Source organism: Mastomys coucha, unplaced genomic scaffold, assembly GCF_008632895.1.
Source record: "Mastomys coucha isolate ucsf_1 unplaced genomic scaffold, UCSF_Mcou_1 pScaffold18, whole genome shotgun sequence".
NCBI lineage: Eukaryota > Metazoa > Chordata > Mammalia > Rodentia > Muridae > Mastomys > Mastomys coucha.
In genome coordinates this window covers 60,990,933-61,017,393 of record NW_022196900.1, presented here as the reverse complement: position 1 = coordinate 61,017,393, position 26,461 = coordinate 60,990,933, and the positions used below count along the sequence as shown (strand labels likewise).

The 26,461-nt window shown below is 40.0% G+C and overlaps 1 protein-coding gene across 3 annotated transcripts in view; it reads right to left on the bottom strand.

The window, feature by feature from the left end:
• Lepr (leptin receptor) overlaps positions 1 to 26,461 on the bottom strand; it is a 79,803-nt gene that overhangs the window by 24,931 nt on the left and 28,411 nt on the right. For all 3 annotated transcript variants that reach the window (XM_031377960.1, XM_031377961.1, XM_031377962.1), the window contains exons 6-14: positions 22,809 to 22,951; positions 21,072 to 21,216; positions 14,121 to 14,411; positions 13,847 to 13,964; positions 11,153 to 11,352; positions 8,963 to 9,111; positions 7,434 to 7,593; positions 7,236 to 7,318; positions 2,359 to 2,575 (exon numbers count right to left, since the gene is read on the bottom strand). In XM_031377960.1, the coding sequence (XP_031233820.1) occupies positions 2,359 to 2,575; positions 7,236 to 7,318; positions 7,434 to 7,593; positions 8,963 to 9,111; positions 11,153 to 11,352; positions 13,847 to 13,964; positions 14,121 to 14,411; positions 21,072 to 21,216; positions 22,809 to 22,951 (1,506 nt within the window). The remainder of the gene's footprint in view (positions 1 to 2,358; positions 2,576 to 7,235; positions 7,319 to 7,433; positions 7,594 to 8,962; positions 9,112 to 11,152; positions 11,353 to 13,846; positions 13,965 to 14,120; positions 14,412 to 21,071; positions 21,217 to 22,808; positions 22,952 to 26,461) is intronic.

Here is a 26,461-nt window from a genome sequence, read left to right as displayed (position 1 = left end):
AGGAGTCTATGACACAGAGAAGAAAAGTGATTCTACCCCAAATCTAAAAATAGAATCTTGATAGGGTCAAAATTGTTCTCAGCTGGAATCCCACACATGTCTGTTAACCACACACTCTCTGATTCTCACATGCTCTTCTCTCCCACTGGTGAGGGACGCTTTCAAAAAGAGTCCTTAGCAGTGTCCTTCAGAAAGCCTTGGTGGATTTCCACACCTGAGGAGGCCATTCCTATCATGCCTACAGGACCCCACAGGCCCTAGCTCAATGTGCTGTCTGCTGAGTGTGTTTTACTATGCAGAAGTCACCCTTGTTTTGCTTCATCTCTTCCCCTGAGCTGTGAAAACCTGACCAGGTGTGCATCTACTGGAAGCTAAGACTTCTTCACCCCAAACCCATGGGAGGAATCTTAGTTCCCAATCAACAGCATTCCCTCAAGATGCTTTCTCTGTCCTCATTCCAAGATCAAGTTCTTGTTTACTTTCTTTCAAAAAAAAAGAATCATATACCTGTCCAGGCATGGTGGCACATGCCTTCTACCTCAGCATATTGACAGGATAGAGAGACAAGCAGATCTTCATGAGTTTAAGACTAGACTGGCCTACATGGTGAGTTCCAGGCCAGCCACAGCTATATAATGAGATCCTATCTCAATCTACAGGACTTACATAAAGGTACAAGATGAAATCAGTCCCACTAAGTTGTCCTCTGACCGCCACACACACGCTGTGGTATGTGTGCCCAAAACTACACACCACAATGCACACGCTCACAAAGATATGCAGCAATAATTTTAATTAAAAATAATATATTATCCTTATAAATTTAGACTATCCCTAAACTTTAAAGAGAAGATACAACATATTCAAACAATAATTGAAGACTTCATGAAAGGAGTGACATTTTAGAAGGCTAGAAGTTTGGTAGAGATATCAGAAATGAGTATTTTCTATTTAAAGTGATATTTTTGACACACAGTCCACATTAGAAGCTCCTATTGAGAGTGGCTCTTAGGCTAGGAAGGAGTCTTAGCAGAGAAAGACACTATTGTCTACACTAACAACCTCAGTTAGATTTCCTAGGATCCACATGTTGAAAAGAGAGAACTAACTCCCACAAGTTGTCCTCTGACCTCCACACATATACTCTGGCATGTGCATCCCTCCAAAATTAATTAGTTTTAAAATATATGTTCTAAAGAAAGCATCAATGCTCGGAATAATCAGATACACTAACATTGCTAAAGGTGAGATATATTCACATACTCGCATCAAATAAAGTCCATAATAGTTTCCAAGTCTCGGGAATTAATTTGAGTCCATATAGCCTATCATACTATATTACTAAAATATGTAGTATTTTATATATAAGTAAAAACTTTAAATGTACTACATGCACATATATACCATAGTATATACAGTATGTACTTATAGAAAACTATATGTAACAAAATGCCTTATATTTATATATAAAATGCTCAATATTCTAAATTTTAGAGAGAGTGTAGCCTACCGTTTTTACTTCAAAGAGTTTAAGTATTATATTCACTAGAATATTCTATTGCTGATAATGTCATTTCAGAAATCTTGTCCAGATGAGCATAGTTGGTTCTTTGTTTGCAATATATTTCTCAGACAGAGAGGAGAGTAGGTGTAGAAGTAGATCTTGGACTACTCAGAAGATAAAAGTTACATAAGAAGGCCTATGCTGAGGTTGCATACTAAAAAGGGGGTATCCAACCCTAACTAATATGTCTGCAGTGCAATCTGTGCACCTAGTGCTCAGGGAAGATCATGGAAGATAGGAAGGAAAGACTGTAGGAGCCAGAAGCCCGGGACGTCTACTGTTGATAGTGTCCCCTAGACATGAACTCTAAACAATATAGATGCCTGAACAAGACCAGCATAAATGGAAACACCAGTTGACATGCCAATGTGACAAGGAAAATTCCACATAGTCCCACCCCTAGATGAAGAGCTACAGGTGATCAGTGTCTGCTGAGAGAGGGAGACTCGATCTCCATGGATGAGTTCCCTCACAGATTGACTAATCCCAAGCGGCCAGCCTTGAACACATGTACAAACAAGCAAAGCTAAATTGACTCAGTGCATTATATGTGTGCATAATATTCAATTTCAGAAGAGATTGTGAATTTTGGAGGGGGTTCATGAGAGGAACTGGAGGAGGGAGGCAAGAATGATATAGATGTAGTGCTGTAGAAGAAGAGTCATGCCAGCAGGTCACATCACAATGTAATAGTATTGCTGAAATAATAATAATGAACAAGAGGCTTCTGCATGAACCACCATCAAAATAAATAAGTTGACTGGGGTGGTCAACTATTCTTCAACTTCTCTTACCTTTACTCATGGGCCATGAGAATGTAAGGTTAAAATTCACAAGGGAAGCACCGATGGAATTGATGGCCAGAACGGTAACAGTGTGTGCTGGTTCTGTCCACAGGAAAGTGAGGTTGGTCTGATTTCCCACATCTTCTGACCATGTCCCATTGTGGGCAGTGCGATGCTTCACCACATACCTCTTCACACTACACAGAGAGTCATTTTTCGTCAGGGGCTGCAGGAAACACAAGATCTAATTAGCACACAGATCACTGTTTATACCAGAACTCATGGAGTTCTTATTACACATTCCCACCAGGAAACAGGGGTTATGCCAGGCCAGGAACTGCCCAGTCTAGTGCTAAGGCACTAGGGGAGAAGGGGAGAGTCGAAATATACAATGCAGTAGGCCTGAGCACAGCTAGCTGTCATCCAGCACAGGGAAATTATTTTTCCTTTTTTAATTTTTTTCTTTTCTTCAAATCCAGAGACTAAATCCCTTGTGAAATAAAACGCGATTAGGACATTTGAAATATTAAAAATACATAGGAAGGACTAAGGCTTTCCACTCTACTCGTAGAGAAAGACTGACAAGGAAGTTTCCTCATCTAACAAGCAAGGAAAGGAATTACTTATGTTCTGTGAAGAACCAAAGAAGCTCAGATGTCACCACCATTTCATGAACTCAAGTAAATCTGCCACTGTTCCACCAGGATGTGCTTGCAAGATGATCCTGAGCAAGAAGAGTTTTTACAAAACACACAAACAGAAAACCTTGAAGATTAACAAATAACAGAAGCTATTTTGGGGCCCTGGGCATTTCCATCTTACCTATATCTGTATAAATTATTCTGTGTTATGGAAGATTCTAGTATAGAACACACACCAGCCTGAATCCTACTTGTTCATTCTGAAGAGTCTATGTCTTAGTTAGGGTTTCTATTCCTGCACAAACATCATGACCAAGAAGCAAGTTGGAGAGGAAAGGGTTTATTCGGCTTACTTCCACATTGCTGTTGATCACCAGAGGAAGTCAGGACTGGAACTCAAGCAGGTCAGGAAGCAGGAGTTGATGCAGAGGCCATGGAGGGATATTCCTTATTGGCTTGCTTCTCCTGGCTTGCTCAGCCTGCTCTCTTATAGAACCCAAGACTTCCAGCCCAGGGATGGCACCACCCACAAGGGGCCCTACCCCCTTGATCACTAATTGAGAAAATGCCCCACAGCTGGATCTCATGGAGGCACTTCCCCAACTAAGCTCCCTTCTCTGTGATAACTCCAGCCTGGGTCAAGTTGACACACAAAACAAGCCAGTACAGTCTAGTAATACTTACTCTTCACCCCCCAAATGATTACCTTTACCTATTGAAGGTAAAAGTGAATACTGCCAATCCCTCAGAAAGCTTCCACAAGCTGAATTTTATAACACAGACTAGATCAAGGGTCTCCGCATTAGAGGTAACAGACACTCTCATACAGATGCATATATCCCACATGGGTGGGACCTCCTGGGTCATAGGGTAGAGAAGTAAGGTGTAAGCAGCCATTGTAAGAGAAGAAAGTCTCTGAAAAAACACGTTTGATTTTTATCTGAAAAAATCCATGTCATTTTGATTTGTTCATATTTATTTTTGCAATCATAAGTCAAAAATTGAAGATATTACAAGATGCTCATGGCTCATCTGTGCATTTACTGCCCCAACCCTAAAACAAGCATTTCTCTCAAGTCCTAATCTCTTTGACTGAATAATGGTGTTAGAGACGTTCTTTCCTCCAGGACTGTCTTAACGGTTAGGCCCTCTTAGCTTACAGAATCAAGGATTATATGCATGTATACTGGCCTCTCTACACACACATATCTTTAAATATTTCTGTAAAAAGTCACCCAGGCTTAATATGACTTTATATTCATCTCTGACTCCAATCTATAACTACAAGAATTCTAGCTGACACTTTTGCTACTCTGAAGCCTCCTGGGAGAGTGGTGAAAGACACAGGCTCACCTCCATTCATTTTTCTAATGCTTCCATTCTAAAATAGACATATACCAATGAGGAAATAACTGCTAGCCTACATCCCTGGAAGAAATGTACAGCTCAGAAGTTTCTACATAGCATCTTCCATCTTATACACTTCAGACTCATTTCCAAAGTTAATTAAGCCTTTTCCATTGCCACTCAGTGAGATAATTTCACACACTTGTGATAGAGACAACCTAGTCACAATCTGTATTACATAACCTAAACTCTTCCAATCTATGAACTTTTAAATTTACATATTTTAAGGTTTAGTCTTTGGTCTATGAAATTTTCGGTTTGGGCAGATGTGTGCTGTTGTGTACCTACCATCTCAGTTTTCCATAGGCGAGTCTCACTTTGGAATAACAATTATGAGTGTAGCGGTCTGAATACCTCACATGCAAGTTTTCATGCAGAGAGTTTTCAACTCACCCAGGGAACCATCTACGAGCTGCAGCAAGACTACATTTAACTTGCAAGGTGGCTGCACAAGTTTGCACTTCTACTAGTAATAAACCAAGTTTCTTGTTGTTCTGTATTCTCAATCAGCAATTTGAAATATCTTTAAAAGTAATTAGCCATTCTCATAGACATAGAATTGTACCCCATTGCTATTTTACTTTATATATCCCCAACAATGAAAAGCAGTGTTGAGAACCTTCTTGTCTTTTTATTTCTCACCTGTGGGTCTGCTTTGGTTAAGGTCCTATTCAGATATTTCATTCACATTTTTGTTGGGCTATTTGTTTTCTTATTGTTAAAGTTGAAGCGTGCTTGCTGCAATGAACTTTTTATTCTCTTGACCATCTTTCCAAGGTCAGAATTTACTTTAATAAACTTCAACTTACTAACATTGAAAGCATGACCATAGTGTTGGAGATATTGCTAGAATAAATCATTTTTCCAACAAACTTGAGGGCTTGAGATTGATCTCCAGAAGCCACATGATAGAGTGAGAGAGAACCAATTTTTGTAAATCATCCACTCTTGTGTATATATATACCAACTTGATCATATGTATACAAGTTTGCATATACTTACTCTGTAGCTATGTGAGATGTTGAGTCCATAGACTGCATACCCTTAGAAAAATCTTACTCCAGTGTTAGAACCAACATGGTTTGGGCCACTAATATCTCCCCCATAGCTATGTGTTTAATATGTTTATCATCGATGATAGGAGACACAAACTTTAGGACAGAAGGCCTAGTCATTAGGACATAGTGGAAAGGAAGAGGACATTAGAGGAATCCCTCGAAGGGGGTGTTAGGGACCTTCTCTGTTTTTTTTTTTTCTCTCTTTCAAGTCCCTGCTGCCATTGGGTGGGAGTGTCATCTGCTCCCATCAAAATGGTTCCAAAGTATGGCACCAACATAACAGGGAGCTTTGAAACCCTGAGTCCAGGAAAACCTTTCTTCCTTACAAGCTGTTTATCGTGGGTACTTGGTTAGTGATGCAACACATGACTAACACAGGGACCATAATCACTGAAACACTACTCAGGTTAGGAAACCAAAGGAACACAATACAGAAAGTGAACTACTGAAGGATAGATAGATAGTCCATCCAAGAAAAGGCATTCAAGTACTTTGAGAGTCGGCAGGTTAGTTAAGGCGCTAGCCCTGTCTGCAGTTCAACCCTGGGGAACCTATATCACTCTGCTCTCCAATATGATAGCCCCCAGCTACTTGTGGCCATTTAAACTTCAGCTAATTAAGTAAAAAGTGAAAATTTAGATTTTTGCATCACACTGGACACAGATGGCCACCATGTTGGAAAAAAGCACATGAAAACTGTTCTTGCTGTTACAGAAAGTTCTGTCAAGCAACATCCCTGAGGAAACCTGGGAGCCAGGCATAAGAAAGAATGGCAACTATCTGGAAAGAAAAGCCATTGTTCTGTTCAAGGGCATGATGAGAGTATGAGGAAGGAGGTTGACTGTAGCCTGGGGCATGGGGCAGTTGTTATAGTTATGAGGACACATAGATAAAGAAAAGCTACTTAGATTCTGTTCATGGCTGACCCTAGCAATGACCCTAGCAATCCCTCTGTACAGGAACACTTAATATCTAACAAATACCACTGCCAATTCCTAATATCACTTTCAAGTAAAAAGGTCAAAATGGAGACCATTTAGAAATTGGATTACCATGTGAACAAAATCATATAGTAATTGGAATTACAAACTAAGTATACACAAATATATAGCCCAAGTTTTAAATGTGGATTAATAGTCTTAGATCAGGAAATCATTTTCAAACATACACTAAGTTCCTCTTGGGGAGAGAAATTCACTTCAAATTTATATAATAAACACAACATTGCCTACTTCATGTATATTATTCCTAAACCAGTCTTCAGCTTAATGTCTACTGATGAAATTATTTACTTGGGATAGAAATCAGGTCTTTAGGAGAATGATTACTTCGGCATTTTCAACTTGATCATCCATCACTATGGAAAACACTCAGCCTAAGCCACCACATAGGTGAAATGCTCTCTTACATCTTGCATACTTGAAGTGTGAGAGAAGAGCCATGTTTACATTGTTCAGCATTCAACTGAAATCCAGTTGTGGACTTAAAGCAACACTAATTATCACTTAGTAATCTTAACTCTGATACAGATGACAAATGTGAAGCCTAAAGAGTTCAAGACTTTGCCAAAATTGCAATGGCACAATTACAATTGAACTGAGAAAATAATAAAGGCCCCTGACAATGTCAATACTCCAGAGAGTCAGCTCTGACAACCACATCCCCCAAATGCATTAAAACATAAGATCTGAGGGTCATTTGTGAGGTAATGACTGGACTATGAACAAAGTAGAGACAAACGTAAGTTCAGAATAAAATAAAAGGTAGAAATCAGAAATACCTTCCAAAGCAAGGTGACATTTCTCTCCGTTTTAGTAACATCCCCATCCATTATTCTCCAAAATTCAGGCCCTCTCATGGGAACTGCAAAATAATAAGAAGCCTGCATCAGACACTTGTTCTCAAGAGAAATGTTTTCAGTCACGTCTGAAGCACAAGCTTCTGCATTCTCAAGAAAGTTTAACAAATATTCACAGACCTTTTACATCCATGACAAGGGTATAGGCTGGACTGCTCCAATTACTCCAATACCCTAGTCCATCCAAGCGCCGGCAGCGAACCTGTACCACATAGACTGCACAGAGGTCTGACACCGGCAGGCTGGCAGACTTTGATTTTGCATCAAATACCTCGTGTGTCTGTAAAGGAAGTCACACTGTTAACATACCTGCCTCCACTCCACTGTGAGTCCTGAAGTGTGCTTTCATTGTAAACTGTAACACCATTCCAAACCTAAGACCAAGTGATGTTGTATTTTCCCACTTCAGAAATCACAAAGTTCAGCTGATCAAAGGCATGCTGCCTCCCACATTGGCTCATTCCCTTGTGAACTCACTGCCCTTGCAAGGTCAGTTCCAAACACCCTCTCACCCTGCTGCTAATCCTTGTCCTCTCTCTACCATAAAGACAAGAATTCTTACATGGTAGTCAGACAGGACTCTCTAGAGAATCAAGTAGGTAGGACTCACATAGACCGAAACGAGGTCAGTGTGCTAATGATGTAATCAGGGTTTCTTGTATTTCCAGATTTAGCAAGCTGCTGCAAAACTAACAGAGTTTTCCACATGCACACTCAGCACTGATTGTTCAATAAAAGTAGCCTCTATCAAAATGCCCATGCATACATACTGAAAGTTATCAGAAGACCTTAAAAGAAATGTTGGTCCCTGAAAAAAAAATGAATGTGGGTAAAAAGGATGCAATATGGCAAATGTTTCTTCAAAACAGTCTCCTCCAAACATTTGATGTCATAAAGTGCATCTCTACACTAGAAAGGTACAGTGAGGCAGGTTTTCCTCAGTCTGTTTAACCATGCAGTCTCTTTTTCACAGAACACTTCATTGGGGAAATGTCCTGTCAAGAATCCTTTGGGAAATGCTGGATCACGACATTTTGCTCCTTACAGGGATTAAACTTTGACAATCTACGTAATGAAAGTAACTACAAAATAGAGGAGACTATACTTTCTCTTTGTATGCCAGGAATAATGCCAAGATGTTGTTGCATGCTTGCTTAACTCTCTGCAGCTGCATGAGACATACATGAGGTTAGTCATGGAAGGCATAGGGGCTCACAAGGCCCCCACTTCTCCCTGAGGATTTTACTGTTGGCGGGAGGTGAGGTGAGACATTTTCTTTGGTGATATGGCTGCTGATAAGCCACCCATGCTCCTGTGGAGAAAAACTCCTTACCAAAAATGTAGAATGACAACTAGCTAGCAAGAGGAAGGGGATCAATGGTAGGGGAACAAGAGGTGGTAAGAGAGGGTGAATATGATCAAAATACAGTATATGGATGAAAATATCATAATAAAACCCATTATTAAGTATGATTAATATATGTTCAGAAAACACTTAAATAGCATCTAGTACTCCCCGGGACTTGAAAAGGCAAAGCAGCAGGGCTTCATAAGTTCTAGGCCAGCCTGAGCTACAGAATGACTTTGAGGTTATAGAGACTCCAATTTACAGAGATAGAGAGAAAAAAATGATTTGAAATAAAAAGTACCTTCCATTGTATTTCTTTTCCACTTAAGCCATATCGAATCTGGAACTGAAGGTTATTCTCTGGAAAGACTGGCTTTTCCCAAGATACTTTCAATAATCCAGTGTTTACAGTCATCTCTGCTTTTACATTAGATGGAGGTAGTGGTTTTACTAAAAGAATTAAAAAATAATATTAATAGTAACTTAAATAGCAATATTAACCTTCATTATTCTTTACATTTATAAATAATATCCTTTTTAAAGTCTTGTCTTTACTGTGGGGTGACGCCACGAATGAAGCAATGGCTTCCACCACCATAGCAACATGTTCAATTGCTTAAGTACTATACTTTCACACTAGCTGGTAAGGAACTTTTCTCCAGAGGGCATACCCTCCTGTCTCAGATCCCATCAGCTCCCCTCCACAGCTGCCACAACTCAGAATCTAACAGGTTGACATGAGGTAGAGCCCGAGGTCTCTAAAATGAAGGCCAGGACACTCCCCTTCTTTGATTATTTTGATGGGCACCTCTGCCACTGAAGCATCCAAAGAGAGAATAGCCATTGATTCAAATATGAAGTACACAACTCTGGCAGCTGAAAGGAAATAGAACCCATAAATGGAAAAACCCCAATTAGGGCCACGTACAGGCATTATACAGTTCGGAAAGGTCTCTGTAGACATTCCTGGTCTACCCCCTCAACCCATTGGCTCCCTCAAACTCTCTTAAGTCAGGACAACATTGATTCACAGGGAACAAAGAAGACCTGGACTGCACATGAGTGTTGGCCATCATTCTTTCCCTTCAAGTCTCACTTCTGAAGAAAACCATTGTGCAAAAAGCGTGGTCTCTTGTTTGAGCAGTAGTTCTTGATCACTTAAGAAACCAACACTAGTACTTTAGATCACTCAGGACAAAACACCTCAAAATTTGTGATTAGTATGTAGTTTCTTATGATTATTAAAGTCCTACCACATCATGAAAGTATTATCTCCAAGCCAGGAAGATGATAAAAAGGTTTATCCCTAGAAAAGGCCATTTCATTCCAAAAAAGGGCATGTCAAGCATTTGAGACAGTATAAAAGTTAACTCTTTGGTTGTGCCTCAGTGGATCACATGGATAGATTCAGTGACTGCCAAGCTGTAGTATCTACACTGAGCAGAGTGATGCACACGTCGGGGGAGTATGCTGGGTGATATAGAATGTCTTCCTGCCTGGTCCAAGTTTTCAAGGCTAGGAAGAGGTGGCAGGAATGGTCACACCCTGAAGGTTTATCTCCGCATCGCTCCCTTCCTAACACAAGATGAGCCCGATTTAAACTGTTTTAGTTTGGGAAAGCAAAAATACCCAGTGTTATTCAGATAGAATGTTGTTGATTCCAGGTTGTATGTGGATGTTCATGGCCCTTTATTACCTTGGGATACTGAGTAACAGAAATGTACCAAGCATAGTAAAAACACTTGGACTGGAATTGTGCACAGGAAAAGATAATCAAATAAGTAGGCATCTTTATCAAAAAACAGATATAATAGGTAAAATAAATTCATTCTATAGTTAAAAAATACAGATTCTATTTCAAATATGTGCTGACTGACAGGTTTAAAAAATTATGAAAAATATACTGATTTCTGGCATAATTTCCTAATAAAAATAATGTATAGCAACAAAAGATATGACCATAAGTCAGTCATTTCTCAAAGATTCTGCAGTAACTTTGGAAGAATATCTCAACTCTTTGAATCCTTTGATCTCAAGGTACCTTTTGAAACTCATAAGATTAGAGATCTCACTATGTGAGTCAATTTTCTTCACTTCCTTTAGCTATTTTGAATGTTGCTTACCCAGCTTCTCAAATTAATTCTTGAAGCCTTTAGATTATCAAATAAAACTTTCAGATTCAAATAGCAAATTCTTTCAGAACTACACTGGAAACCTCATAAAATTGCTCTCACAGTGACACACATGATCAAGTGCTTTGTGGAAATACCCAGCCGCAATGAATCTAGTACCCATATTTATAAACAAACATACTACCAATAATATAACAATTAATTCAAAATGGTAATAAAAACTCAAAACTAGAAAGCTTCTACAGCCAATCATCTTCTTAATTACTCAATGAACAGAAACAATTTTTTCCTACAAAATATAGTACAATTAGAAAATGACATCCAAATATAAGGAAAATACATAATATACTTTGACGTACCCACTGAGTCAGGAAGGACACACGTTGGTGGAGAGTCAAGTGAACCCAAAGAATGGTTGATCCTGATCCACATTGTATAGCCAGACAATAGAAAGATTGGCTGGAAAACACATTCATAAAAGCCATCTCTCTGTAAGATGCAGTTTTTGGGCTCAGATGTAGGATGAATAGATGGACTATCAGGACAATACAGGCTGCGCCTTAAAAGATATATTTTTTTAAAAAAGTAGCCAGTTAATATGTAGTATTGATTTTTAAAAAGACATTTAGAATTCAGGTCTGTTGTTTGACAGAGATCATTTTCTCTGTCTAGAAACTAATGCTGTTGTTAGAGAGGCCTTCTTGAGCTGCAAGCTCTAGCTGGATCTTAGTCTTTCCACCAACAATGACTATGAAAACACCGTGTGAGAGGTGACTGGTGAAGGACAGATGTGAGAAGAGCTGGCAAGAAGGTAAGTTAGGCACAGAGCCACAGGACTGTGATGGTTACACTAGAGCGAGGTTCTTGGCCTTCCTAATGCTGCGACCCTGGAACACAGCTCCTCATGCTGGGCTGACCCTCCACACACCCACCCCCCAACCAGAGGATGACTTTCAGTGCTACTTCATAACTGCATTCACATAAGGATGGGGATTTGCTATTGTTTTCATTACATCGGTTTGGTTTGGACTAGAAAGTCTTCGAGCCCAGCCAGTCAAGCCAAATATTACTGCCTGTTACGTTCTCCATTTCTGTTGGAATTTAACACAGTGTCTAAAGCAAACACAAAAGAAACAAACAAACAAACAAACAAAAAATCCTGCTTTCTTCCCACCCCAGGAGTCAGTCCCCCCAGTCCTACTTTTAATCTTTACTTCAACAGCTGTGTCACTGATACAAGCCTTTGGTGTGTTGGTTCTCAACCTGTGGGTCGCAACCCCTTTCACAACTCTTTAGCTGCCCCCCCCCAAAAAAATCACTCATTTTCTTTTTTCATTTTTTTACTCCTTTTAAAACTCATTTTCTCAGAAATGAAAATTCCTTAAACATTAGGAGTCATAACCAAACCTGACCTACTTCCTCACAACACACAAAGTGTTTCTTCTCTTAGAAACAGCCCCCCTGTCACTGTTTACTATGAAAATGGTCAGATGACAACTCCACAGGGGTGAAAAGATCCACAGGGGTGAAAAGGAGAAGGGAAAGCTAAAACACTATAATTGTTTCTCATTTACCATCCTTGTAATATTTTCTCCTCAAGGTAGTCAGTGTGTGTGTGTGTGTGTGTGTGTACATGCACGTGCACATATGTGTTCAGATAATTAATGATGGGTGAGGAATACAATGACAGACGGATGTGTAATCATCAGTGCATAGCACGCTAGCTTCGCGGAAACACGATGGCGAAGGTCTCCCTTGGAATGGTTGGCTTCACCATCATGACAGTAGTAATCATTTATTGATTGCTCAAATGGAATGTTTTCTAGGCGGAGTCCTATTACTTAATTACAACAAAATGAAATGTCATTCATTTTCCCCCAAAGCATATAAATTCTACCATTCTCTCCTTTTTACAGACATGGAAATTAGCACTTGGGAGATTAAGAACTCATTAAGGATTTGTAGTTGGTTACATGGTGATCCCGTGAATGTTAGGGTGGTAAATGAGCTGTAGAGCTTATAAGAGGTTTTCTGCAGACATATGTTTACATGTAAAAATGCATGAAAAGTCATATATAATTAAGATGGCCTATCACAAACTTCCAATTGGTGTTGAAATATTCCTAGTATATAGGATAAAGGCACCAATTTTTCCCATCTAAGAAATACAAAAAATGGCATTTTTCTTCCAATATCACAAAGGAATCAACTCAGAGCATGAGGCACAGAGCTCAAATCACAGGATTGAAGAGAAGGGATATATTATCCAGGTTGAAATTTTAGATTAGAATAATAAATGAGTGCCTCATACAAACTGAAACTCTCCAATGCAAATTTAAATATCAGAGCACAGAGTATACGTGCAGCAAACATACTGGACAACTACCATGAGAGGCTTTACAAACAAGGATCGATGTGCCTTCTTTCCACCAGTGAAACATCGCGTAGGACACATATTGTGTTGAGACAAGGGAGAATGCTATTCAGAGATGTCTTAAACTATTTTTAAACAAAGGAATGTAAAAAGTAAACGAGCACAAATTTCTCTTTAATACAACCCATTATCCCTATTAACTACTTCTTGCTTTCTTATTTAATTTACTTCCTTCTAAAACACAAGACCAAACAGATTCACATCCTGTAGAATCTTGCTCCTCTGTCGCTTTTCTTCTAATACTGACCATTAGCTGAATGATGCTAAGCTTTTAAAAAACAATGCACAGCCGGCTTTAGCCCGTTCTCTGAGTCAAAATGCACTGCATATGAAATAACTCCCTTGCATGACACTTGAGAGTCAGAAACGCAATTCCAGGAATTTGGTTAGTGAACATGATGGTATGAAGTTAAAACAAAATACAATTTTTTTTTAGCCTCAGGTGTAAATATTTTCAAAGATTACAATTTATGTAATTCCTCACAATCTTTCTAATGAATTATATTCAAACTTCTGTTCAGAGAGAAAAATGCACCAGGTTTCTCCTATAGTAATAGATTAACAGAAAATTTAACCGTATCATGCCCAGGGAAACACAAGAAGCAAATACGATACGTACCTGTGATACCTCAACTGCACAGTGCTGCCCACTAGTGATTGGATTGTGCTGGGTGACCATCTGCAAGTCATTTTAGTTAAGTACCCGTCAGTTTCACATGATATATTGATATTGACATCTATTTAAAACACATTAAAATATTAATATAAAGTAAAAACACCAAAAATCATGAAAAATAAAACCATTTCCCTCACTTCTTTATTAGGACTCTAACGCAGTCCACGATAACAAGTGATCTCATAGGACAGAGTGGACGAGGCCTTGGGATTCTTACCAATCACATATAATTCAGCATAGCGGTGATGGCACGCCTGTTCATTGCAGCAGTACACTGCGTCATAGGTAAACTTCCCTCGAGGTCTGGTGGCTTTCAGGTTGGAGAAAGTAACTTTGCTGATGCGGTCACTCACAATGCTATACTGTATCTCAGGGATTTTCTCGGCTAGATTCAGCCACCAAACTATCTGTTTTGAGGAGATTATCTGGTTTTCATTTTTGTAGATGCAATGAAAGGAAGCATTCGATCCAACGCTTGTCAGAATTTTGGGTGGAAAATACACAACATCTGTGACAAAGAAAGAAAGGCCGGGGGTTTAGAAGGAAAGAGAAGCCATCATGTGAGCAGTCTTACCACAGGAAAGAGATGGCCACTCCTGGTTACCCTGCCAAAATCAAATGCGTGCACTAAGAACCTTGCTGCTGCTGTGGACAGCTCCTTAGAGCGGCAGGAACCCCTGCTCTCAAACGAACAGAGCCTCCGTGAAGAGCTTGACAAGCTTCCAAACATGGAGATCATTCTTTGCAACTACGTCTTAGCAACTGCCATCTTCCAAGCAACACGCAAAATTAACTAGATGAAGTTTCATATGCTTGCACAGTCATCCATTTTCCACCAGACTATTAAAACTGAATGTGCATGTGCAGGCACACGGAGAAAAACAAGTAAGTAAATAAATGACAAAGCGAAAAGGAGGAGCCGTGAGATGGCTTAGCAGGTGAAGGCGCTTGCCGCCAAGCCTGATGAGCTGAATTCAATCCGTAGGACTGACACAATACAATGAGAGAACTGACCCCTGTAAGTTGCCCTATGACCTCAACATGTGGACCATGTATATGTATGCATGCAAAACAAATATAATTTTAAAATTTCAAGAGAATCAGTAAAACATAGCATATGGGTTTTTTTTTAAGATTTATTTATTTATTTTATGTATGAGTACACTATTGCTGTCTTCAGACACACCAGAAGAGGGCATCAGATCTCATTATGGATGGTTGTGAGCCACCATGTGGTTGCTGAGAATTGAACTCAGAGACCTCTGGAAGAGCAAGCAGTCAGGGCTCTTAACCAGTGAGCCATCTCTCCAGCCCACATGTAGCATGTGTTCTCAGCACAGATCTCTATGACAAACTCCTGAAGAGAAGGAGTGTGTGGCTACTGTTTTCTTTATAGTTACGAAGGCTTCTAATAAGCAGTTAAATAGGTAAATGGTTTGCTCCATAATGTGCTAATTTTACAGCAATGGTTTCCTATGTAGCGTGCACACTGCACACTTGTGCTAAGTGTATCCATGGTAAACAGAAAGAGGACAGCACTGAACACCATATCGCTGGGCAGAAGCTGGGCCACTAGATCGTAGGCATGACTGAGTAGAATCCCAGCCTCAAGGACATGCAGCTTTCATGGGAATGGAACTCACACTGCTGACTCCCACCTGCCACACACCTGAGAGATGGCTAGCCTCACTTGAGCTCCAGTCTCATCTCTGAGCGGTCAAAGCCTCAGAGTTAGGCTTATTTTCTATAGAAAGTACAGATTTACTTTCACAAATTTAGGCTCTTCATTTGCAGCTTACTTTTAAAATCTCAAGGTGTTTCAGTTCAACATCAAATGCATCTGGTGAGACTTAATTGAGGAATAAAGTTAAAATATATGCCATTTGTGACTGATTAAATGCTTACATCTAAACTCTAAGACAAAAATAAAAAGTGATAGTCTGGGTGTGATGGCTCAGAGGTTAAGAGCACTGGCTGCTTTTTCAGAGGTCTTGAGTTCAATTCCCACCAACCACATGGTGGCTCACAACTAATTAAAATGGGATTTGATGTCCTTTTCTGTCAAGCAGACATACATGCAAATACAGCAGTCATATACAGACAGACAGACTTTAAAAGATTGACAATCTGTAAACTTAGAGTAAACTTGATGAAATATTTTGAAAATGCTAAATACTTAATTGATAAATTAAGTTATCCTAGTAAATATTATGCAACATTTAGTTTGAGGAATGGGAGGGACAGCTATAACTTCCTTTATATAGCAAAAAAAACACTGATAACTTTACCATATCGACATTAATGAATAACAGAGGATATTTTACTGATCAGTTATTAGTTATTCAAAAATGCAGACCATGAATCAAAGCATTTTTAGGTAAAGTTCTTTTTAGCTTGTGATTATCACAGCCCCAGAAAACAGCCTTTTAAATTCTAGGGGCAGACACACTGATTTCCCTTTAAAGAGAAAACACAGAGCCTGCTTCTACAGTCTGTGATTCAGCACGCATCACCGACCATTACATCATCAGTGAATGAGAGCATAAAGAGAAACATTTGGGGGAGCTATGTGAGTAGACAAGTGTTTGTTTCTACTGCAAGTGCCAGTGTCTTAGTTTGTTTCTTATGTGGTGAGTTCCTTTCACTTAATCCTCACCTACCAGCAGTTGAGCCATCTGAGTTTAGCAGGCAGCATCATGGTTGAGACCTTCAATGTCTCCAAAAGCTCATAAGCTGAAGGCTGGGACACCAGCCTATGCAGCTGCTGGGGTCTACAAGAGCTTCATGAGGGACAGTGTCATGCAAGGAGTCAGGTCACTGGGAGTGAGTGTGCCCATCACAGGGACTGGAACCCAGGCTCCTTCATCTCTCTTTGCTTTGAACAAACTTTTCCTCCTTCAGTCTCCCACTGCTGATAGACTATGTTGTCACAGCAACAAGTTAGCAAGTTCACGATTAAAACCTAAGATATGAACCAAAATATTTTCATCTTTTAAAATTGATTTTTTTGGGGGTATTTTTGACTGGACAGTGGCTATTTACTCACATTTTGGTTTTTGTTTTTGTTTTTGTTATTCTCATGTGTTTCTGTTTAGGTGTTTGCAGGTTAGAGATACACTGGAGTGATAAATAAAAGTCTAGCTGTTCAAAGTCACATGACTGGCTATAGTACAATTGAATAGACTAACAAAGGGGTGTGTGTGTGTGTGTGTGTGTGTGTGCGCGCGCGCGTGCGCTTTGTAAGATAATCTGACTATATTATATGAGAATGCAAAATATGAGCTGACATTTGAAATAAACAAGCAAATTTAAACTTGAAGATATTGACATACACTGTAACGAAGAACAGAACTAGAAACATATTCACCTAAAGACCTAAACTGAATGAGATCAAATATTGATCAAAAATGCAGCAAATCAACCAGTGTATTACATGAAGTTTCTAGAAAAGCATTCATATTCAGCTTTGAATCCTAGCAAACCTTGCAAAACAACACTGGTTCTCTTAACACTGCCCCTTTTTATGAAGGAGAAGTTTTAAATTTTAATTATGAAATAAAACAACAACAACAACAACAAGATGTCTACAGTTCCACACTGCCCAGTGGTTAATAAAGACAAACTATCAGAGTAGGGAGGCGTGGTGGCTTGTTTCCTTTGTACTCCACACAGAAGCCTCCACCTGAGATATTGTCATTTCCATCCCCCTCCCATGTGGCTCACAGGGCAGAGCTGCTCAGAGAGACCAGATCATAGAAGATTCAGCTTCCCTTAGGAAAATGATCAAAAAGTTCAAAACCCAAATTACCAGCATCCTGTTACACACATAGTGACAGTAGAAACTTATTTGAGGAACAAAGATACAAAATCATCATCTGAATATCTTAATAGCCGGGGGCCCCTGAGTCTCCTACCCTGAGACAATTGTTCGACACTCAGTTTTACTCCCTCTCACAATCTCGCTTTGCACCAAGCAATTAGTGTCTACCTTCCTGTAGCAGGAATGGTGGGGCCACCTCCATGTAAACACCAGGGGCCGTGCAGCTGCAAAAGCATCTCCTGCAGGAAGACCTAATTGAGGACTGCCTGAGAGACCAAGGACTGCTGGTGCAGACAATGCCAGCCAATTGGGAACTGCTATTTAGAAGAGATGCTTTCTTGGGACCAATGGGGAGTGGGTAGAGGGTATTAAAGGAGCTTGCAGCAGTGTTCAGATGAGCTTGCTGTGGCATTTCTCACCTGCTCCTGGAGTCTGTGTCTTTGACTCTGTGCCACCTCACCTCCAAGCCCCAAGGGCAGGTAGGGTCATCATCGAGTAGTCCAGGGCCCAGGCAGCACCCTCTCATCTCTAGGTTTTGAGATTCTGAATACCCAGGCTGTGTATTTGTAAACCGAAATTGTATCTGCTATTCACTAAATGTTTGTTAAGAATCTTGTGCTGTCATAAACACTTTGTAATATTATTTTCATGCTATTCATGGAAAAACAGCCTGATTTTACAGACAAGAAAACTGAGGCACAGAAAGGTTAAGAGCCCCTCCAAAGAAATCATAATGTTGGTCCTAGCATAAACTTGTAGACTCCAAAATCAATGCTTCTAAGACACTGATGCAACTTGCTTTCTGACTAATTAACACTTCTTAAATACTAGGTAATCGATAAGGAAACTTGTTGAATGAAATGGATGGATTGTGCTCAGTATTTTACATTGCGAGTTCTGTGTAACCACAATGAACCTGAATAAAAATGAACAAGCAGACTACCAAAGACACTATCAAGTGTCTTTCTGAATTCACAACTCAACTGTGGCAAAGGTGGAAACCACACAAGATTCTCAGGGCTCTGAGAAACACCGCATCTCACCTCTCTGAGAAAACTGTAAATACATTGCAGTTTCTCTGATGTTAAAAATAACTTGGAAAATAGGCAGAGAAGAGAGGTGGCTGGAGGCCAGACACGCAGGTCTATGAGTCACTGCAGTGAGGACTGACAGCCCAGGAGATCGCTCACACCTGAAAGGACTGCTGAATCACATGTGCCAGAGGTGGAAATCTAGGTCAAATATAGGATAGCCTTATCGAGCATCCAAGTGTGTCAGCTCTAGCTACAGTGTTCTTGGCAATAATGAGATCTGGGATGGACTTCCAGGCAGAGCTGAGCCAGGCATTCCTAACTGATATCAACAGGTTGTTAAAGCAGTTATGAACATCAAGGTAGCTGATTCCAAGAAAAGAACAGGACCCACCCACCATGGAAAAGGCTTCTGCCCTTCTACCAAGCTTGCATTATTGGTAGGAAAACGTGCTATAGGGGTGAAATCAAAATTTTACTGTTGACACCAAATAATGTGGAATAGAAAACAGGAAACAGTCACAAGATATTGCAGCTCACTGACTCCAGAATGAGGTGCAGCCTTCGAGATGGCTGGATCTTCACTGAAACCCTTTTGGCATGAATATAAGTTTGATCCTCTGTAGTTATTATGAATCTAGAGATCAAACCAAAGGATGAAAAAATAGCCAGAGAATGAGAAGAAAGGAAAAGGGGAAAAAAAAAAGAAAACAGTTTTAGGGTCTGCTGTCACTGCATTGGGAAAGCATGGTATTCATCCTTGTGGAGGAGCCACCCTCTAAAGATACGGGCATTGCTCCGGTGCTATTTGGTGGCACTACAAAAGATCCTGGGGTTAGGAAGGCAATTGGGTGATCATAATCCCCAGATCCTCGCTGGATTACCTGGCCTTGGGCAAGGGGCCTGAGTCCATCCCAGCAGGCAATGACAGCATAAGAAAGGAACACCCACCTACTGCTGTTGCTGCTACTGCCAGTATTGCTGGAACCCCAGGACCTACCAGGGCAGGGCTTTTCATCCCTACCTGTAGCCTCACCTCCAGCAACTGGAGCTCCTCTACCTGGTTTGAGACCACCCTTGGGCCCACCTACCGGCCTGTCCCCTGCTCAAGGACCACTGATGTGAATGCCTGGCTTCATGAATGAATGCCCTCTGCCAGAAATTAGAGGTCCACTTTCCCCCGAAATGCATGCACCAAGACCCTAGGATATTGCTAATGAAGGTGAGTCTTCCTTCCCCTTGAAATGCATCTCATGAAATTATATAGCCTGTGAGCTCTTTGTCCCATCCTTCTGTAGTAACTATAGTTAATAAAAAGAAACACACAGAGCAATTAAAAGAAACAATAACTCTGAAGGTGTGATGACTTTATTCTGAAAACTCCAAAAGCAGGCTGGTGAGATGGATCAGTAAGTGAAATGCTTGCTGCACAAGCCTGAGAACCTGAGCTCAGGAGCCCAGCGCCACAGAAAACACTAAGCACAGTAAATGGAGCCTATGGCCTTCACCCTGGAAGGATCCTAGGGCTGGCCAGCCAGCTAGTCCAGTCAGATCAGCAAGTTCCAGGACCAGGAAGAGACCCCCATCTCAAAAAATAAGGTAAAGAAGAATTATAGTGAAAGACAGCCAAATTCCACACACACACACACACACACACACACACACACACACACACACACACCCCACCTGCCTCTAAAGTTAAGCATTTTTAACATTTTATGTTTATGTCAAATGAGTACACTAAGATTCTAAATGTAAATTTAAAAACTAACAACATAAATGGGATGCTCTGGGTTCTTAAAGCGGAAATTTCAAATTAACTTTGGACCTTTTTTTTTTTTTTTTGAAGTTTTTCACTACAAAGCCAAGGCTGGTCTCAAAACTCATCCTCCTGCCTCATGCTCCAGAATACTAAATGCACAGGCATGGAGCACGAGCATCATGCCCATTTTAAATATTTCTCTTTTCAAAATTAAAAAAATAACTCAATAAGAGAGTGTTTTAGAAACACATACATAAGAACTCAGATGCAATTTTCATCAACAGATTAGCCAGCTTGAGATTTAAGAAAGATGGAGCTGTACACAGGCTCTCACGTCTATAAACCCTGCACTCAAGAGACTCTGAGACAGAAACAAAGTCAGTGAGCTTAATCTACAGACCCAGACCTTGTCTCTAAAAAGAATTTTAAATACAATTTAATATTATTTCCCCTCTTGTTTGTGGGAGATAAAATTTGAAGATGCTCCTGATGTAACCAGTAGCAAGAAAAGCAAGGTCTAGGGGAGTATTCCCAGATCAACTTTACAAGGCCTACCTTGAGTGGTAAAGACTTGAGGTGGACTCCAGTCACTCCAGACTCCTGAGCCATCCAGTCTCTGGCTCCTCACCTGGACCTCATATGAAGATCCAGGAAGCACATTGTCTACCAGCAGAGATGTAGCTGAGACAATTTCAGCAGCCTGTTAAACGTAATGTTGAAATAGCAGAACATCAAGTTGGTGTGTGGAAAGTTTGCCCAAACCGATAATACCCAATCAAGCCTAGGCAAATTTCAAAGAGTTATAATCTTACAAGTGAACTGTCTGAAAACAGAATTAAAACAGATACCAATGGCCAAATGAAAAAGAAATACTATGCATCTGTCAATAAAATGTTAAATGTATAATGAGCAACAAATGTGACCGTTAACAAATAGTAACTGAACACTAATGTCCATGATCCCAAAGTTACCCGGAATCGTGTAAACAATGTGGAGAGGTGTAGAGACCTCCGTAAGGGTCTTGAAGGAAGTTTCACAGAAGAGAGACATGAATGACATTAAGATCCTGACCTCTACAGGGCATGAGTCAACACACCACTTATAAACTAAAGGAGAAAATATCTAAGGCCAAACCCTGCAGAAACCAAACTCTAGCTAGGATCTGTGCAGCTCATTCAGTTTTTCTAAAAATGTGTTCCAACCAAACCCCCTGGTCTCTTCAAGATTGTAAGAGGAAGAAAGGGGTCATAGGTTAAAAATTATGAAAAAGCATAAGGTATGCATAGAACAGTATCAGGACCTTCCCATTTACAATCCTGTAATTTCCAACTTCCTAGTGAGAAAGTGTCTTACAATAGCCTTCACTCTGCGTTTGTTTATACACCTGACACCAAGGGTTCCCAAACTGCTCCCTGCAAAAATAAGGTCTTAGAAAAGTAACACCGTTCTACGAAGATCAATTTGTTTTTTAACCTTGGAATGATGTAATGCTTAGGTTCACTATGTGCCATGAAAGTGTTCACATGGCCCCATGGACCATTTGTGACTTTCTCCTCCCCACCCGCCCCATCTCTGATATCACCCATGGCTCAGTTTTCTTCACTCAGCCTCAGTCACATGGGCCTCTGCATTTCTGGTCCATCTGCTTGCCATCCAATTCCCCAGACACCTACACAGCCATCTCCTTCAAATCCTTGCTCAAATGTCACCCTCGCAAGGAGGCCTGCCTCAACCTCCACTCACTATGACAACCTCTCATTTGTTGCTCATCCAGCTCTATGACCTCTAGGTATCTTGCTTCATCTAGGTCAGCTCCTGGCAACAAATAGTCATTCAAAAAAAATACTTGGGTGTATAAGTGAAAGAGGATGCTGATCGATTTCATGACAGAAATGCGTGCAATGTTTGTCAACCCACTAAGCAATGAAAAAGTAAAGATGCCATGGAAATCAGCAGTCTACAGATGAAAACAGTTATAACTATAAGTTAAAATGCTATAACTGGCCAGGTAGAGGTGACACACACCATGAATCCCAGCACTCAGGAGGCAGAGACAGGCAGATCTCTGAATCTGAGGCCAGCTCTACAGAGCAAGTTCCAGGACAGCCAGAACTATGTAGAGAAAAAAATTATACCTGGCTTCCTGTCGAGCATAAGCTATCTCAATATGAAATAGTGAAAATAGCCCATTCTACTCTAGAAAGCACAGTCATATTTAGCAGGCAAGGTAATTCCTAAGAGACTTAGGAATCTTTAACTGCTTCTTAAAATTCTTTACCAAAATAGACTTACCTCTCTTACAATTGTGGAATTCTCTAAATATTTCACCTGATATTGAAGTGGGAATGGTGCTATTGTTTGGCTGTCCCAAGAAATCTTTAAATTACCACCATCTGTGACTTCCATCCGCAAACCTAGGGGTGGATCGGGCTTCACTTAAGAAAAAGAAACAAAAATACTTTTAAGCTGGCCAATTTTCAGGGCAATCATATATGAGTAAAATGAAGTTTAGATGAATAGTTTGCCTTTCAACTACTTAAAATGTTAACTCCTTTGAGGGCTAATTACAGAGTTAAAGCAGAGATGCAGAACGGGCCCCTTCCCTTGTACCACACTCATCCCAGCCAACCCTGTCTTCATTCTTTTGCCTGTGTGGGAAAGGTTATAAACCAGCAGATGAGATGGTTTTGATAAATGTGATTGCCTTCTATAAAAAGTCTACCTAACTTCAAGTTGCTAGTAATTTTCAGTCTTACTGGGAGTCTCTGCCTAGTCCTAGTCACTGTGCCTGCTTTTGCTGGTCATGGGGACAAGAGCAGTGTGCAAAACAGCATCCAGCAAGCGCACAGACCTGGGCAAAGTCAGCATATCTATCCATGTAGAATGGCAATCCAAAGTACACCTACTCAACTCGGAACAAACATGACTGCGCAATAAACGCACCACCAGAAGGACCTCTCTCTACAGACATGACTGCGCAATAAACGCACCACCAGAAGGACCTCTGTCTACAGACATGACTGCACAATAAATGCACCACTAGAAGGACCTCTCTCTACAGACATGACTGCACAATAAACACACCACCAGAAGGACCTCTCTCTATAGACATAGGAGTGGGCTTGCTTAGCTTAATGGGAGTTTTAACTAAGTAAATGATTTCTGAATTCAAATGTACATGTACATATTGACATCTGTATATGTATGTGCATATATAAGTACTTGATTATTTCAACCAATAAGAAAACATTTTAAAAGTGTGAAGAAACAATTTAAGCATCTTAGAGGCAAAGATTACTTTAACAAGTTATGGTTCATACCATAAAGGTATGAACTCAAACAGCCATTAAAACTCACACTGCAATAGAATATTGAAGATCTTTAACTTCTGAAGTTCAAGGGGGCTTATCACAAATTCATACTTTGTTTTGTAAAACATATTCTATTTTTCTTCATATGTATGTGTGTGTGCCTGTGAATGGGTATGAGCATTCAATTGCCCTAGCAAACCAGAAAACAATGTTGGAGCCTCCAACAGCTACAAGCAGTTGTGAGCTGTCTTGTGGGTACAGGGAACTGAACCGGGGTCCTCTGCCAGTGGTTCAACTGTTGAGCCATGTCTCCAGTTTCCATACTTGTGAAAATTAGCAAACAGAGTGTACTGAAAAGAAGTGTGTGAGAGTGGCAAACTGTATATCCATTTTCACTTCAGCAGGTCTCTAAATTTGCAAGGTGTGTACAATGAATAGGAATTGACATTAGCATCACAATAACACACATTTACTGGTTTCAATTGTATTTTCAATCAGAACTGGTATAGTTCTCGCACATCCTATCTGTTCAGGAATTTAGAGATGTTGTTTTGTCTTTTCCTTTATTCAAATCTGAAGACACTTATTTTTTGTGACTTGTTACAAGTTTAAGTTATTATAAACAGGGGGAACTAAACACTAACACGTAAATTTTACTGTGTTCCCAGGAACAAAAATAATACATGGAAACTTAAAAAAAAAAAAAAAATACAGCAAAGTGTGGGGAAATGACATACCATCACAGGCTATTTCACATTTCCTATCTTCTACCAGTACACACTCATATGAAAACATGCATGAGATGTTTCTCCGGCTCTCCTATACCCAGCTCAGCACTGCTGCCCTGCTCACCCACTCATCCAGAGTAGGGGAGGGAACCTTGCCTTGCACCTAAGCAGTCTATCTTGGTCAGCTCCTCCTCCCCAATCACAAACTCTGCTGTGATCAAGATAAATACATACCCTTTCCCAAGTCTGATGTCACTCTCCAACTAAGTTTATTCTGACTCTTGGCACACTGTGCTACACAGCTGCAAACACCTTCAGTGAAATGTTTTTTATCCACAGTTTCTAAGACAACACAGTCTCCTTAATTCTTACCTAAGTCTGTTAGTGTTTTTCTTCCTGAATTCTAACTGGATGATCTGACAGAGTCCAAATGCTAACAACTCCCAAAGATAGATAGATATTCCCCTGAACTTTGGAGTCTTGTATCCAACTGCCTACCCAATACCTCGTAGGACTCTAAAAGTCATCGCAAACACAAAATGACCTTGGTTTCTGCATGTACACCTAATCCCTGGTATTCCTCTCTGAAGAACTAGTGTTTTCATTGATGGAGATTTTTAGGGGTAAACTGAAGGGTAAACCTTAATTCCTCTCTGTCCTATAGCTCCTACAAAGGAATCTCATCAGTTCCATACACCTTTATTGCTACAGCCCTAAACCAACTGGCCAATCCCTACAGCCTCCCATCTAGGCTCCCCCTCTTACCCACACCCATGTTCTTTTCCCTTTAATAATTACATTCTTCACAAGGTAGAATAGAGTCTGACATACAGATATATGTGATCAGATCACATGCTTGATCCTATCAACCCCTAATCAAAAGTTTCCATATGAATGGCATCAAATGCAAACTCTCTAATGCTGGCCTCTGGTGTTCTATGTCCCTTAATAATGCTTACACAATCTCCTATTAGCAACACTCCACTAACTCCACGAGTGGGGACGTCCGTGTGCTCCTCATTTCATCACAGGGATTTTGTCTTCAACACAGGAAATGTGTTCTGACTTGAACTATTTCTTACTCTGGAGTTTTACATGTATACCTCTTCTTCATTCAGTTAATACTAAATAGATCACTGACCATCATAGTAGAAATGACATCCCAGAATAAACACTACTACATAATATGTCTTCATTCTTTCACAGCACTTATAAATTTTGGATATTTTAAGTTCAAATATAAGAAATTGATTTTTTTCTAATATCTCTGTCTTAGGACAGAATTAAGAATTTCTGAATACTTATAAATTCAATGGGTCACATGTTACCTTAATTACTCTTCTTGGAAATCAGATTAAATACAGTGCTGATCTAAGTGCCTTTTAAATTATCTACTTTTGAAAAGGTAAGAATATGACACTAAATAAATATTTTATTATTTTTTTCCTGTGACGTAATTCCACAATTGAATTGCTTGGGAATTATTATCATTATGTTGCAAAAGAGCCATGCTTATGTCTCTAGAGAACAAATTACTTGAGAGTCCTATTGTTAAAACTGTTAAACAAGGGTCCAAAAGTACCATCTTGAGTCATGTAAAAAGAAGCAATGTTTGGAGCTGTGTGTAAAATTGTGAGAGAGAAATGGAAAAGTGTGTTCAGTGGCATCAAGATCCATGAACCAAAGGCAAATGTGGAAAGTTGCCTAGAGGTGGTGAGACAGCAGCTTCAAAAGGCCATTTCAATGCTAAAGCTAGAGATGTTTACCACTGTGAACACATGGAGAAGCTGCCTGTAGCACCCTAGGACTACCCATGGTTTTCAGTAGCGATCACAGTGATGTAAGCCAGTGAAAATCTTTAACCCACAAGTAACTTTTCAATATCTTCTCATGATTTTTTTTTTTT